At 40.4% G+C, this 15,770-nt stretch overlaps 2 protein-coding genes across 5 annotated transcripts in view; one reads left to right on the top strand and one right to left on the bottom strand.

Moving 5' to 3' along the window:
• The window catches only part of LOC132403117 (barrier-to-autointegration factor-like), a 78,080-nt gene extending 76,302 nt beyond the window's left edge, over positions 1-1,778 (top strand). For all 3 annotated transcript variants that reach the window (XM_059986412.1, XM_059986411.1, XM_059986413.1), the window contains one exon: positions 1,576-1,778. In XM_059986412.1, the coding sequence (XP_059842395.1) occupies positions 1,576-1,722 (147 nt within the window). In that variant the 3' untranslated portion in view covers positions 1,723-1,778. The remainder of the gene's footprint in view (positions 1-1,575) is intronic.
• A 1,303-nt stretch (positions 1,779-3,081) lies between these two features.
• The window catches only part of entpd6 (ectonucleoside triphosphate diphosphohydrolase 6), a 79,631-nt gene continuing 66,942 nt past the window's right edge, over positions 3,082-15,770 (bottom strand). For both annotated transcript variants that reach the window (XM_059986384.1, XM_059986385.1), the window contains exons 13-14: positions 13,491-13,603; positions 3,082-13,402 (exon numbers count right to left, since the gene is read on the bottom strand). In XM_059986384.1, coding sequence (XP_059842367.1) covers positions 13,325-13,402; positions 13,491-13,603 — 191 coding nt within the window. In that variant the 3' untranslated portion in view covers positions 3,082-13,324. The remainder of the gene's footprint in view (positions 13,403-13,490; positions 13,604-15,770) is intronic.

The raw sequence follows: 15,770 nt of genomic DNA, 5'->3' as shown, positions 1-15,770 counted from the left end.
GGCAGCTGTAAACATACCAACTTCCAGTTTCTGCAAAGGTGGTGTGCAACACATTCCCAGAAGGTAGATTAACATTAGAGATTGTACACCTTTGATGCGTTCTCAGGTTAGATCCCTCTCTCTGGTAACAGAAGTCAGTGGATTTATAAGTGATTCCACTGACGTCCTACATCCAATTTATCTTCCTTAACCCATCCTCAACACTTGAGGTTACTCCTTTCCCCAAACACTACTCATTCTTTGCTGACTGCAATCTACTGCTATTAACTTAACCATTTCCTCCATCGGTTGTTCTCTTTTTCTGTTCATGTTAATCATTTCTCCTTTTACAGCCTCTTAAATAGCTACTTCACTTCCTTTCTGCCTTCACATGTTTACTTCTCAATATATAGTCTGCATAATATGTTTAGCAATTTCTGTTAAACATGTCAGCTTTTGTCATTGTGAAGGGAAAGGGGTATTCTAGGATCACATACATACGTAAGCAACGATGTGGATTCATAAAGCATAATGGTGAACTCTAAAAAAACTCTTTAACGTATGACTTTTACCTACTAAAAGCCTACAAAAAGTGGTGGATACAACTCAATTCATCACAGGAAAAGCCTCCCTACCACTGAGCAGGTCAACAAAGAGCACTGCTACAAGAAAACAGCATCTATCATCAAGGACCCCCACCATTCAAGCATGTTCTCTTCTTGCTGCAGCCATCAAGAAAGAGGTACAGGAACCTTAGGTCCCACACTACCAGGTTCAGGAACAGTTATTACTTCTCATCCATCAGGCTGCTGAACCAGCATGGATAACTTCACTCACCACAACAGTGAACTGATCACTGAACACAGCCTATGGACTCACTGTTAAGGACACTACAACTTAATGGTCTCAATATTACTTAACGTTTATTATTATTATTTTTTAAAAATTTGTATAGTTTGTCTTCTTTTGCACATTGGTATCTTGTCCAGCCTTGTGTGTAGTTTTTCATTAATTTTATGGCATTTCTTTGTCTTACTGTGAATGCCTGCAAGAAAATGGATCTCAGGGTAGTACATGGTGACTTATAGGTACTTCAATAATAAACTTACTTCGAAATTTGTTCAACTATTTTGGATTCCTGTGCACTACTCCTGTCTTTTTAGGGACAGTAATGAAGGTGCAAAATAAAATCTAGGTGGATCATAGAGCTGACATCTGCCTGGAAAAATTGAGCTACTCTGTAATATAAAAGGAATATCTGAGAGATAGTCCCATAACGGTATGAAAGTGCTGGTTTGAGTTGGCAAAGGTGATGTTTTTGCTTTTGTAGTGGACCAGAATATGAAGTGGTCTATCATAATTCCATTTAGAAATTTGGAAGAAACCTCAGCACTCAGAATAATTAGAATGGAAGTGACCATACAGGAATAGTTGAGGTAAACTCTACAGATGCATTTAAGAAGAAGCTGAACAAGGTAGAATATATTGATCATTAAATGAAAGAAAGTCTGGTATGGAGCATATACTATTCTTTATATATAAACAGTAATATTTACTGCTAATCTTTAGTAATCTTATTTTCTGTTCCCTTTGCAGGCTTATGAAGTGCTAGGCCAGTTCCTTGTTCTGAGAAAGGATGATGAATTATTTAAAGACTGGTTGAAAGATATTTGTGGAGCCAACAGCAGACAAGCTGGACAGTGTGTCTTCTGTTTACAGGAATGGTGCAATGCTTTCCTGTAGTTAATATTCTTGTCTAAAGCATGTATGAATTTCGTTACTTATGATCTGGATTAATAAAGGCATTCTGAACAAATAACGATTTTCCTTTGTTTATCTTAATCATGTATGTAGTTCATTGCCTTGATGTTTTGTAGATTAATACCAATATTTCATGCAACATCAATCCTTTTTTGTCAAGGTATGTGCTTCACATTAAAATGAGCAGCTAGTTTCTGATACAAGTGGGAATGAGAGGGTTAACATATGAGGAACGTTTGACCGCTCTTGGACTGTACTCCTTGGAGTTTAGAAGAATGACAGGGGACCTCATAAGAAACATTTTGGATGTTGAAAGGCATGGACAGAGTGGATGTGGTGAAGTTGTTTCCCATGGTGGGGGGGTCCAGAACGAGAGGACATGAGTTGAGGATTGCAGTGCACCCATTCAGAACAGAGATGCGAAAAAAAAATTTTAGCCAGAGGGTGGTGAATCTGTGGAATTTGTTGCCACGGGCGGCAGTGGAGGCCGAGTCATTGGGTGTATTTAAGGCAGAGATTGATAGGTATCTGAGTAGTCAGGACATCCAAGGTTATGGTGAGAAGGCGGGGGAATGGGACTAAAGGGGAGATTGGATCAACTCATGATGAAATGGCGGAGCACTCAATGGGCCGAATGGCCAACTTCTGCTCCTTTGTCTTATGGTGTAAGTTTTGCACTTGTGTGTGTCCACAGTGCTACGAAACAAAATGAGAAAAAGAGCAGTGCTGAAATAGCAGCAGAACTGGTAATTTGATAAAAGTTATATACATTAAAGTACATTTAATTTTGACTATGGACAGAATCCTTCAAAAGCAAAGATGACAATATCTCTAAGTAGTGGATACAGCCAGTCCATCACAGGAAAAGCACTCACCACCACTGAACATATAAGGACCACTGCCACAAGAACGCAGCATCCATCACCAAGTACCCCCACCATCCACGTCATGCTCTTTTCACTGCTGACATAGGCAAAGAAGTAAAGAAGCCTTAAGACCCACACCACCAGGTTCAGGAACAGTTATGACCTTTCAACCATCAGGCTCCTGAACTATTGTGGGTAACTTCACTCATTTCGATGCTGAGCTGATTCTTTTTTGTATTTACACAATTTCTCTTCTTTTCCGCATTGCTTGTTGTCTGTGTAGTTTATTGTGTTTCTTTGTATCTACTGTGAATGCCCACCAGAAAATGAATCTCAGGGTTGTATATGGTAACATATACATACTTTGATAATAAATTTACTTTGAACTTTGAAGTATTTAGAGCTCAGTGCAAACACTGCAGTAGTTTTGTAGCTTAACAAGTCATAGGCTTATAAATAGTCCACAAAGCCAAAATAAGTTGTCGCATTATAGTACTCAAAGTTTTGTTTTATTCCATTCCTTTAAGTAGGTGTTGACTTACCACACAATGCCTATAAATAAAAAAATATACAACAATCATATTGGCATTTTCAGATTAGGACAGTATATCATCATGAGTATTGGTAATGATGGATACTTTCCACATTAAATCTATTGCCTTCAGATTTGTAGCTATTTAGAGTGCTGATTATATTTATTTGTGTGCAGCTGCTGCAAAAGAGTGGGGTAAATTTAAGGAGCTGCCAGTCCTTTAGGTGCTCAGTGTGCAAGAAACGACTGGAGTAAATCTTATATTGCTGCAGATTTAAAAAAAATATTTTGAACATTCAACATTAATTTCCGCTAAAGGAGAACCATTATCTTTTGCAGCATATTTACAAACTCCAGTCCTTAGAAAGGGCAAACAGAACACCCTACAGTGTACTGAGGAAATAATCCCTCACAGGACACTCAGCTTTTCCTACATGACATACAGTAGTTGCTTGTTGATGGCCATCAAATATTGAACATCCATAGCTGCAACAACTGTTGTAGTTGCATGGGAAGTTGGAACTTGCAGGATATGCATCTGTCTATCAGTCATATCAGTGCCCAAAAAGAGCAGAGTGAGCTGAATTAGTACCCAGTTGCTCTCACATTTACTATGATGAAGTGCTTTGACAGGTTGATCATGACCAGCAACAACTCCTGCATCAGCAAGCACTTGGACTCACTGCATTTTACCTACCGCTACAACAGGTCTACAGCAAGTGCAATCTCACTGGCTCTCCGGTCAGCTTTGAACCACTTGGACCAATACCTACATCAAATTGCTGTTTATTGATTGCAGCTCTGTGTTCAACACTATCATCCCCTCAGTACTACTTAACGAGCTTTGAAACCTGGTCCTCTGTACCTCCCTCTGCAACTGGACCCTTAACTTCATTGTGAGATCACAGACAGTCTAGATCAGAAATAACATATCCTAGTCACAGATAATTATCACAGAGCACCTCAATGATGCATACGTAGCCTACTGCTCTACTCTACACCTTTGACTGCATGGCAAGGCACAGCACAAAATGCCATCTATAAATTTGCCAATGACATAGGTGTTACTGGCAGAATCTCAGATGCTGATGGGGAGGTGTACAGGAGTGAGATAGTTCAGCTGGTTGAGTGGTGTCACAATGACAAACTTGTACTCAACATCAGTAAGACAAAGAATTGTGAACTTCAGGAAGGGAAAGTTGAGGAAATACACATGTCCTCATAAAAGGGTGAGCTGTTTCAAGTTCCTGGGTTCCAACATCTCTTAAGATCTACCCTGGGCCCAACATACTGATGCAATTACAAAGAAGCCACACCAACGGCTTTATTTCATTAGGAATTTAAGGTTTGTTATGATACTAAAAAAATTCTAGATGTAATGTGGAGAACATCCTAACAAGCTTGATTATCCTTACCAATTTGTTTTGAATAGGTAACAAGATGTTGGTAAGGGTTGCTTTAAGACTTACAAATTTCTACAGATGTATCATGAAGAGCATCCTAACTGGTAGGAGGGGCCTCTGCACAGGATCAGAAAAAGCTGCAGGGGTAGTAAACACAGCTAGCTCCATCGTAGGCACTAGCCGCCCCAACACTGAGGACATTTTCAAAAAGCAATTCCCAAAAATTCCTCATTAGGGACTGCACAACCCAGGACATGTCCTCTTCACATTACTATTGTTTTAGGAATAGCTTCTTCTGCTCCACCATCAGATTTCTAAATGGTTAATAAACCCATGAATACCACCTCACTATTTTTGCACTACTTAATATATTTCTTATTGCAATTTATATGATATATTTCATGTATTGCTACTGCAAAACACATTTCATGACATAATGTGTCAGTGATAGAAAACCTGATTCTGATATAATGGAAATCATAAAATGTCCAGTCCTTTTATATGTAAAGCAGTCACACATGGAGGAAAATAATTGTAATAATGCTGTCCTGTTTGATATTGCAAATTAGAATCAGGTTTATTAATAACATACTGTATACAGTGAAATTTGTTGCCTTTTGGTGATACACTGCAAGACAAAAATTATCATAATTTGCAAAATTAAATAGTGTATAAGATGAATAATGAGGTAGTATTCTTGGACAATTCGGAAATTTGAAAGTGGAGAAGAAAAGTCGTTCTTAAATGTTGTGTGTGTCTTCAAGTTTCTGTACCTCCTCTCTGATGGTGGTAATGTGAAGATGTCCTTGATGGTGAGGGTCTTTAATAATAGATGCCACCTTCTTGAGGCACCGCCCCTTAAAGATGATTTAGGTGGTGGGGAGCGTTATGCCCATGGTGGAAATGGCTGAGTCTACTCTGCAGCCTCTTGAGATCCTGTGCTTTGGAGGCTCCATATCAAGCTGTGATGTGACCAGTCAAAAGGCTCTCCACCAGTCAGCCAAGTTTTGGTGACATACTAAATCTCCTCAAATTCTTAAATAGGGCCATTAGTGTGCCTTCTTTGTGCTCCTAAGATGTTGATGCCCAGGAACTTGAAGCTTTTCACTGCTGACCCCTCAATGCGAACTAGTGTGCATTCTCCTGACTTTTGCTTCCTGAGGTCCACAAAATGTTCCTAGGTCTTGCTGATGTTGAGTATGAGGTTGTTGTGATACTAACCAATCTAGCTCATTCCTGTATACCTCCTCGTCACCAACAGCAGCAAATTTAGATATGGCATTTGAGCTGTGTCAAGCCACATGATCAAGAGTGTAGAGAGAGCAGAGCAGTGAACCAAACCATGCATCCTATGTCAATTGTCAGAAATATCACTTGTGTAAGTAGATCAAAAACACATTTTCTGCACTTGAATCAAATTAAGGACAGTTAAACAGCACTGGAAATCTCTCAGCAATTCTCCTCCTCACCTCAAAATTATTTTAAGCTTGCTCCTTAAAACACATATGTAGTTCTGCACAGTATTTATTCATAAATGGAACTAATAGTTAACATATTGGAAATAACCTTCAACATTTAGGATTACTAAAGCTATGTTCCTCAGGATGCATTATTCAGATTTGGTTTTGAAGACTTTCCATCTTAGGCAGTTGCTTAGGATTACTTGTTATCATACGAGAGAAGAGCAGAACATGTCCATGTATAATCTTTTATAATGTGGGGCATTCCTGCACATCAGCTATTTCATACTCTTGACATAATGGTGCCTTGACACAGTAGCAGAGAAGTCTAAGATGGCTGAATACCAGTCAGTAAAGTTAAGAGAAAATCTGAAGATGCTGGAAATCTAAGCAACACACACACAAAATGTTGGAGGAACTCAGGAGGCCAGGCAGCATCTATGGAAAAGAGTACAGTCAACATTTCAGGCCGAGAAAGCTCTCCATTTCTTTTTGACACCAGTCCCAACCAATTCTCCTCTGCCTAGCGGAACTAGCCATGGGTACTCACATGGGTCCCAGCTATGCCTGTCGGTTTGTCCGTTATGTGGAACAGTCTGTGTTCCAAGCTTACACTGGTGGCCGTCCTGCACTTTTCCTATGTTACATCCACAACCGCATTGGTGCTACTTCCTGCACCCATGCTGAACTTGTCGACTTCATTCACTTTGCCTCCAACTTCCATCTGGCCCTCAAATTTAACAGGTCAATTTCTGACACCCCCTCCCCTTTCTCGATCTGTCTCTATCTCTACTGATATCTATTACAAACCCACTGGTTCTCACAGCTACCTGGACTACACCTCTTCCCACTGTTACTTGTAAAAACACCATCCCCTTCTCTCAGATCCTCCGTCTCTGCTGCATCTGCTCTCCAGGTGAGGCTTTTTATACCAGAACAAAGGAGATGTCCTCCTTCTTCAAGGGGCTTCCCTTCCTCCAACATCAACATTGCCCTCAACCACATTTCTTCCATTTCACACATCTACCCTTACCCCATCCTCCTGCCACCCTACCAGGGATAGGGTTCCTCTTGTCCTCACCTACCACCTCATCAGCCTCAATGTCCAACAGATAATTCTCTGGAACCTCTGCAATCTCCAATGGGATCCCACCACAAACCACATCTTTCCCTCCTCCCATTTTCTGCTTTCCACAGGGTTCGCTCCCTACACAACTCCCTAGTTCATTTGTCCCTCCCCACTGATCTCCCTCCTGGTACACCCTTACAAGCAGAACAAGTGCTACAGCTCCTCCCTCACTACCATTCAAAGCCCCAAAACAGTCCTTCCAGGTGAGGCAACACTTCACCTGCAAATCCCATGGGGTCATACACCATACATGGGGTCATACATCTCCCAGTGTAGCGAGACACGACATAGATTAGGAGATTGCTCCATCAAGCATCTATGCTCTGTCTGCCAGAAAAAGTGGCATCTCCCAGTGGCCACCCATTTTAATTCCACTTCCCGTTCCTGTTCTATTATGTCTATCCATGACTTCCTCCACTGTCATAATGAGGCCACACTCAGGTTGGAGGAACATCTTATATTCCACCTGGGTAGTCTCCAACCTGATGGCATGAACATTGATTTCTTGATTCTGGTAACTGCGCCTCCCCCCCCCCCCACTTTTCCTTCTCTCACCTTATCTCCTTGCATGCTAATCACCTCTCTCTGGTGCTCCTTCCCACTTTTCTTTCTTCCTCTCCTATCAGACTCCCCCTTCCCCAGCCCTCTATCTCTTCCACCAGTCAACTTCCCAGTTGTTCATTTCACCCCTTCCCCTCCAGGTTTCACCTATTACCTTGTGTTTCTCCTCCCCCCCACCTTTAAACTCTACCCCTCATTTTCTTTTCTCCACTCCTGCTGAAGGGTCTCCGCCCAAAATGTTGACTCTTCTCTTTTCCATTCATGCTGCCTGGCCTGCTGATTTCCTCCAGCATTTTGTGTGTGTTGGCTGAATATCAGGTTCTGACAAACAGGCTTAACATGCTTTGAATAAGAGTGGTGGCATGGTAGTGTAGCACAACACTTTATAACGCCATTGATCAGCGATTGGGATTCAATTCCTGCTGCTCTCTGTAAGGAGAATGTATATTCTTCCTGTGACCATTTGTGTTTCTCCTCACATTCCAAAAACATACAGGTCAGTGTTAGTGATTGTGGACATTCTATGTTGGTACCAGAAAAATGGTAACACTTGCGGCATACCCCCCACCCCCAGCACACTGAATAACCAATAAGCATCAATGCACTCGATGCATTTCAATGTACATGACAAATAAAACTAATCTTCTATCGAATGGGAATTTAAAAATTAAAAGGAGGATTAGCAGAGGAGGAAATGGGACTCGCACCAAATTTGGCATAGAAAGACAGGAAAAAAAGGACAAGGTAAACGTTTAAAACAAACCATTTTTAAATAATAGAACGGCAGCAGTGTGATTCCAGAGACTGTTATTCCCTTTTTAGGGTGTGGGTATAACAAGTGGCATTGCAGAAATATAATCCTTGTTATTACAGAAAAGTCCTTGCACTGCTGTTTTTTATATTGTTGGAGCTCTTGAAACACAGGCTATTGGATGAGTGACACAAATTGTCCAGAAACTTCTAGTGACTGCATTCTTAGGGTATTTATTCTTTGTTGTAAATTGCCAAGTTAGTTGCAGAATAAAGGGTCATCAAGACAATAAGACATTGGAGCAATTTAGGCCATTCAGCCCATTGAGTCTGCTCCACCATTCAATCATGGCTGATTTATTACCCCTGCCGAAGGTTTTCAGCCCAAAACGTTGACTGTACTTTTTCCCCATAGAAGCTGCCTGGCCAGCTGAGTTCCTCCAGCATTTTGTGTGTGTTGTTTAGATTTACAGCATCTGCAGACTTTCTCTACCCTCTCATTTTGTAAATATTCTGTAAGCTTAGTCCCTTTAAAATGACTTCATGACCAATGGAGTTTTCCTTAAAACTGAAAAAAACTTGAAGCTACAGCGATAAGATTATATATATTTAAAAGTTTATACAAGACTAGAAATAACCATGACTATGATAGCATATAAATCAGAAGGTGCAGTTGTGGTAAATAGTATATAAGGTAACAAATTTTCAAGAGAAGTTCAAAATTTCCTCTTCATTATTAATTCAATGATAAATGACAAAAGTTTCTGTTTTCTGCTCAAATCAATATAAAAAATGAACACAAGATTCTGCAGATACTGGGAATCCAGAGCAACGCAGACAAAATGTTGGAGGAACTCAGCAAGTCAAGTAGCATCTATGTAGGGGAATAAACATGTTTCAGGCTGGCATCTTTCACCATGTCTGGAAAGGAAGGACGTAAGGGGGGGTGGGGTGGCTACAAGATGGCAGAAGATATGTGAGGGATGACGTGAGAAACTAGCAGTTGAAAGGTGGAAAAGGTAATGGAATGATGAAGGAATCTAGTAGGGGCAGACAGTAGGCCATGGGAGAAAGGGAAGGAGGAGGGGCACCAAAGGGTGGTGATGGGTGGGTGAAGAGGAGGGGTAAGAGGGCGAACAGAATAGGGAACAGAAAAATACAGAAGTGGGCAAGGACAGTAATTACCATAAGTTAGAGAAATCAATGTTCATACCATGAGTTTGGAAACTACGCTGACAGAATGCGAAGTGTCTTCATCTCCCTCTGGTTCCCCTTCCCTTTTCCTCCATGCTCCACCAACTGTCCTATTAGATTGCCTATTTTTTCAGCCCTTTACCTCTTTCACCTATCACCTTCCAGTTTCTTACTTCATTCCCTCTTCCCCCACACACCCACCTTTGCTCTCACCTGGTTGTATTCCTTTCTTCCTCCCACCCCCTAACTTATTCCAGCTTCAGGTGGTGAATCATTGCCACAGACAGCTGTGGAGGCCCAGTCATTGGATATATCTAAAGCAGAGGTTGAATGGTTCTTGATTACTAAGGGTGTCGCAGGTTACAGGGAGAAGGTAACAGAATGGGAATGAGAGAGATAATAAATCTGCCATGATGAAATAGCAGAACTCTCAATGGGCTGAATGGTCTAATTCTACTCCTATGTCTTATTTACTTCTTCCACCTTCCTTTCCAGATTTAATGGTCTCAGCCCAAAATATCAACTGTTTACTCCCCTCCATAGATGTTGGCTGACTTCCTGTTGTTTTCCTCCAGCATTCTGTGTTGGTCAAAAAGGAACAAAGCTTTAGAAGACATATCCTTTTAAGTAGAACACTAAAATTAATTTATTTACTTAATTCCTGAAGATTTTTAAATATCAAATACCAGTTGTTGCTCTGTTCAAATGTATTGTAACTTTTTACACAAGTTCTGTGACTTTTTAAATGAAAGGAAGCTCAAACTTGCAACCAGAAAATAAAGGAAGAATGGCTTAAGAACAGATAGCAGACAAACTTAGATGGAAACGATCAACAGTACAAACACATCCACACATCAGTTGGTAGCCCTGATGAGAACAGATTTGGGAGCAAAATTTTCAAACGTCTGAGGCATTAGTAAATCTTCATTGAGTCTGCATACTGAATGTTCATCACCTTGTAAAGTGCTTTTGTTAAGTGACCATATACTTCCAGAAATTAGAAAGATAATGTGCTAAAAGTCAGCCTCTAACAGACAATAAGATAGAATTTTTACATTTTGTGTTAACAAATAATGTAAGTGGAATTTATTAGCAAAAATCTTTGCAAGACCTTTACAGTGATAGCCTTATACCTGAAATGCTCACCCCCATTTTATGCCCTTAATCTGATGAATCAAGGTTTCCAAATTGACTTGGATAACCTTCGATGATTCCATTTCCCCTTTCACAAGGAAATAAACCAATCTTTAATCATTCTGAGCAGAGTTCACAAATTACAATAGACTAGCAGAGTGCATATTTTATCTCAGTTAATTTTTGCCTGAGCTTAGCATCTTGCATTAAGGTTGGAAGATTCAAGTGGATCACTGACTATAAATTTGCATTTTAGCTTCAACATAAGGCAATGTAATGAGAAGGGTAAACATCTAACCATCACTGAATGATAATAATCCTCCCCCAGCAGCAGCTGGTTTCAAATTTACGAACAGGAAGGACTCACCTGAAAGCAGAAATTAGGTGCTTGCTAGTTTACAATGGCAAAGTGTCTAAAAACTAGCTGACAAACCTTATGGCCGGCTAGCATCAATTCTATAATTGATTTATTGGGGAAAGATTCAGTAGTAAATTTTGCATTCACTACCCTTTAAAATTTGAAAGTGCAACTTTCAAACATTACTGACATAAACAATTATAAAGGTTTTCTATGAAGTCCTTTTGAGAGATGTTATATTCTATATATTAAAAAAATGGCCAGAATACTTCATTCAAATACTATGGATTGGCAGGCTTAGTCAGTACAATGCCCACAAGGAGGGTAGAAATGAAGCATGGACAAATCACCTCAAACTTTGCTCTCTTTTGCAATGTAATTCCAATATTTAAATCAACATATACTATTGGCAGACACTTCCAAATAAGAATGGCTCATACTATTGGCAGACACTTCCAAATAAGAATGGCTCACCTGCAGATATTGTGGTTGATAAAAGCTATTCAAAGCTTGTTTATAACTCTCATAGTTGTTCTTTGATGCATACAGAATAAATAATTACAAAATCGTGTAATACATAACTGAATGGTCTTAAATGTAACAAAATGGTAAGTCCCTGCAACTGACAGATATCTAGTGGTAAATGGTATTACTTATTCAGCAAATCTGAAATATTCTTCTCATTATGCTATGGTGACATCCATTGTAGATGGAATGTTGAATAAAGGTTGACTGTGATGGCCAACTGTGAGTAGCTATTTTTCTAAATGAACTAGTGTTCCCTCAAAACGGTTTTATTTTTATTTCATGGAAAAGATCTGATGCAGATCTGGTTCAAGCCTGGGAACCAAGGTCACCGAGCATACCAAGACAAAGATGCAAATGAAGGATTCTAGGGCAGTATTTACTAATAATTCAAGTATTATTGGCCCTTAACATGTAGATTTAATTGGTTATTAACACCTGAAATATGTATCATGATTGGTACTTAAATATAGAAATGATGGGAATCGGAAAGGCACAAAGTTTCTATTGGATCAGTATTTGTATACAACTAGTGAATTTCTGTATATAAAAAAAGGCATTTCTTTGCTCACACTTCAGAAAAGTGTGGTGACAGGGGCCATGCTGTTTTCCTTGTGCACCAGTAAATAAAGTGTGATTGAGAACCGAGTGTGAGTTTTCAGAGTCCAGTTCATTGGCGGGACAGTGTAATAGCCAACCAGGGAGTGCAGAGGTCAGCCTGCAAGCTTCCACAAACATTCCAGTGCCAATACAGCATGCCCACCAAGCTTGGCAGAACAACACAGATCACAACAAAGCAGAAGCACCAAGTCAAAAGCACCACAGCAAACCAAGACCTGTTCCTCCCTCCCAACCAGTCCTCCAACCCCAAAACAGGCCATCTTTGGGCTCCAGGCTCCAGCAGACTCGTGGACTCACAGACATTGGGCTTTCGACTTCCCCAAAGGACTCACAGAGGTTTGCATACTCACAGCTCTGGCTATCAGGCCTCTACTTCTGTACTTCAGAATGACTTTAGGGTTTTGATCTTTCAGTATCATTAACAACGAATGAGGACACAAGATCCAGGCCTTGAGCTCCAGACTCACCGATGGCGGGATCCTGAACACTAGGCCTTGAACTCTGGTCTTCGCCGACCCAGCTTGCGTACTGAGGCATTACCAGCCTCATTCCTGCTGCTCTGCTGGCTCAACATCTGACCACATCCAAGTGGCTAAATGTGGAGCAGAGGCCTAGACTCTACCCTGTCCTCTAAATCCCCCACATCCATCCCTGTCCCCAAATCCTAACCTGATCACTAACTCCCTTCCCTGACCCCAAAATCAAATAAAAATGGTATTATACATTAAAAATAAACACAATTCACAATCCCTTTAAATTTCATTTTTTGTTGATTCCTAAAAAATAAAATAAAGTTACAAAAAAGATTCTCACCATTTGTTTGTTAAAGATCATGCAAAATCTCAGCCAATGTGGCAACCATCTAAAAATCAGTGATTTTTGATCGCCTAGATTTAAAACAATAAACCCCAGAGACTCAGAATATTAAAATCAACAAAGTCTAGACCCGCATTTTATGATTGCCCCATTGCCACTGGGGGAAGACAATATTTTGAAGAAGGTGTGTGTCCAACCCTGATGGAACTGTAAACAATCGCTTTTCTCTCCAGTTTCAGTGAAGGGAGTCGATGTAATGGAATGTAGCTCCCAGTGCCCAACTGCTCTCAACACCATTGATCTTTCGAGCAAGCTGTAAAGAGAATCACAATCCACTTCAGATAAGACACTGCAGAATACTAAATGAAAGATGTTAATTTCATCCATCACATCCAGATTACCTTTAACTCGGCATCATTTTGGAATCCCAGCTCCTGCAGCAGCACGGTTATGTATACAAGATCCATGCAAAGAAATGGTTGATCTGTTGACCCATCTTCCATACTTTGACATGCTGAAAAATAAGTGATTTACATTTTTCATAAAAGTGTCTGAAATGGATCCAAGTTCTTCTGGGTGCTCCAGTTTCCTCCCACGTTTCAAAGACGCATGAGTTAGTAGGTTAACATGGGTGTAACTCGCAGCACAGACTTGTAGGCCGGAAGGGCCTATAAATGTGCTGTATCACCAAGAAATAAATGTAAGAAAAATCCGGAGCAATGCACACAATGTAATAGAGGAATTCAGCAGTCAGGCAGCACCTATGGAGAGGAATAACCAGTCAATGTTTCAGGCTGAGATCCTTCAGGTTTGGAATGTAAGGGAAAAGAAGCTGTAGTACAAACTGGCAGCTGATAGTGAAGCCAGGTGAGAAGGAAGGTGGGTGGGTAGAGGAAGAGGGATGAAGTAAGAAGAGGCAGGTGAAGAAGAAGGACATTGATAGCAGTTATATACAGGCCTCCCAACAGTGGCCTGTTGGAAGGTGGACCACAGGTTGCAACAGGAAATAGAAAAGGTGAGTCAAAAGGACAATGTTAAAGTAGTCATGGGGGATTTTAACATGCAGGTCAACTGAGAAAACCAGATTGGTTATGGATCTCAAGAGAGTGAGATAGCTTTTTCGAACAGTTTGTCGTTGAGTCTACTAGGGGATCAGCTATACTGGATTGGGTGTTAGGTAATGAACTGGAGGTGATTAGGGAGCTAAGAGAACTCTTAGGAACTCTTAGGAAGCAGTGATCACAATATGATTGAGTTCATTTGAAATTTGATAGGGAGAAAGTAAAGTCTGATGTAGCAGTGTTTCAGTGGAGTAAGGGAAGATTACAGTGGTATGAGAGAGGAGTTGGCCAAAGTAAACTGGAAGGAACTGCTGGCAGGGATGTCAGCAGAGCAGCAATGGCGTGTATTTCTGGCAAAAAAATGAGTAAGGTGCAGGACATGTGTATTCCAAAAATTAAGAAATATTCCAATGGTAAGATAGTATAACTGTGGTTGACAAGGGAAGTCAAAGCTATTGTAAAAGCAAAAGAAAGGGCATACAACAAAGCAAACATTAGTGGGAAGATAGTAGATTGGGGAGTTTTTAAAAACCTACAGAGAGCAACTAAAAAGATCATTAGAAGAAAAAAGATGAAATATGAAAGCAAGCTAGTAAATAATATCAAAGTGGATAGTAAAAGTTTTTTCAAGTATGTTAAAAATAAAAGAGAAATAATAACGTGGAACAAGGAGATGGCTGATGAACTAACTGAGTATTTGTGTCAGTTTTCCCTATGGAAGACACTAACAGTATGCCTGATGTTGTAATGTGTGAAGGAAGAGAGTGGGTGCAGTTACTGTTACAAGAGAGAAGGCAATCAAAAAGCTCAAAAACCTAAAAGGTACATAAGTCACCTGGACCAGAGGAACTGCACCCTAGGGTTCTGAAAGAGGTAGCATGAGAAATGATCTTTCAAAAATCATTGGACTCTGGCAGGGTGCCAGAGGACTGGAAAATTGCAAATGTCACTCCATTCTTTAAGAAAGGAGGAAGACAGCAGAAAGGAGATTATAGACCAGCTAGCCTGACCTCAATGGTTGGGAAGGTGCTGGAATCAGTTGTTAAGGATGAGGTGATGGAGTACTTGATGACACAGGACAAGATAGGACAAAGTCAGCATGGTCTCCTTCAGGGAAAATCCTGCCTGATAAACCTGTTGAAATTCTTTGAGGACATTACAAGTAGGATAAAGGGGATGCAGTGGATGGTGTATATTTGGACTTTCAGAAGGCCTTTGACAATGTGCCACACATGAGGCTGCTTACCAATTAAGAGCACATGGTATTACAGGAAAGTTAGCAACATGTTTAAAGCACTGGCTGATTGGTAGGAGGCAGCAAGTGGGAATAAAAGGAAACTGGTTGGCTGCCAGTGACCAGTGGTGCTCCTCAGGGGTTGGTGTTGAGACCACTTCTTTTTATGCCGTATATAAATGATTTAGATGATGGAACAGTTGGTTTTGTTGCCAAGTTTGCATATGATATGAAGATTGTTGGAGGGGCAAGTAGTGTTGAAGAAACAGGTAGGATGCAGAAGGGCTTAGACAGATTAGGAGAATGGGCAAGAAAGAGGCAAATGAAATACAATGTTGGAAAATGCACGGTCATTCACTTTGGTAGTAGAAACAAATGTGCAGACT

The sequence above is a fragment of the Hypanus sabinus genome, chromosome 12 (assembly GCF_030144855.1).
Source record: "Hypanus sabinus isolate sHypSab1 chromosome 12, sHypSab1.hap1, whole genome shotgun sequence".
In the NCBI taxonomy this organism is placed as follows: domain Eukaryota; kingdom Metazoa; phylum Chordata; class Chondrichthyes; order Myliobatiformes; family Dasyatidae; genus Hypanus; species Hypanus sabinus.
This window is presented reverse-complemented; position numbering and strand designations above follow the sequence as displayed.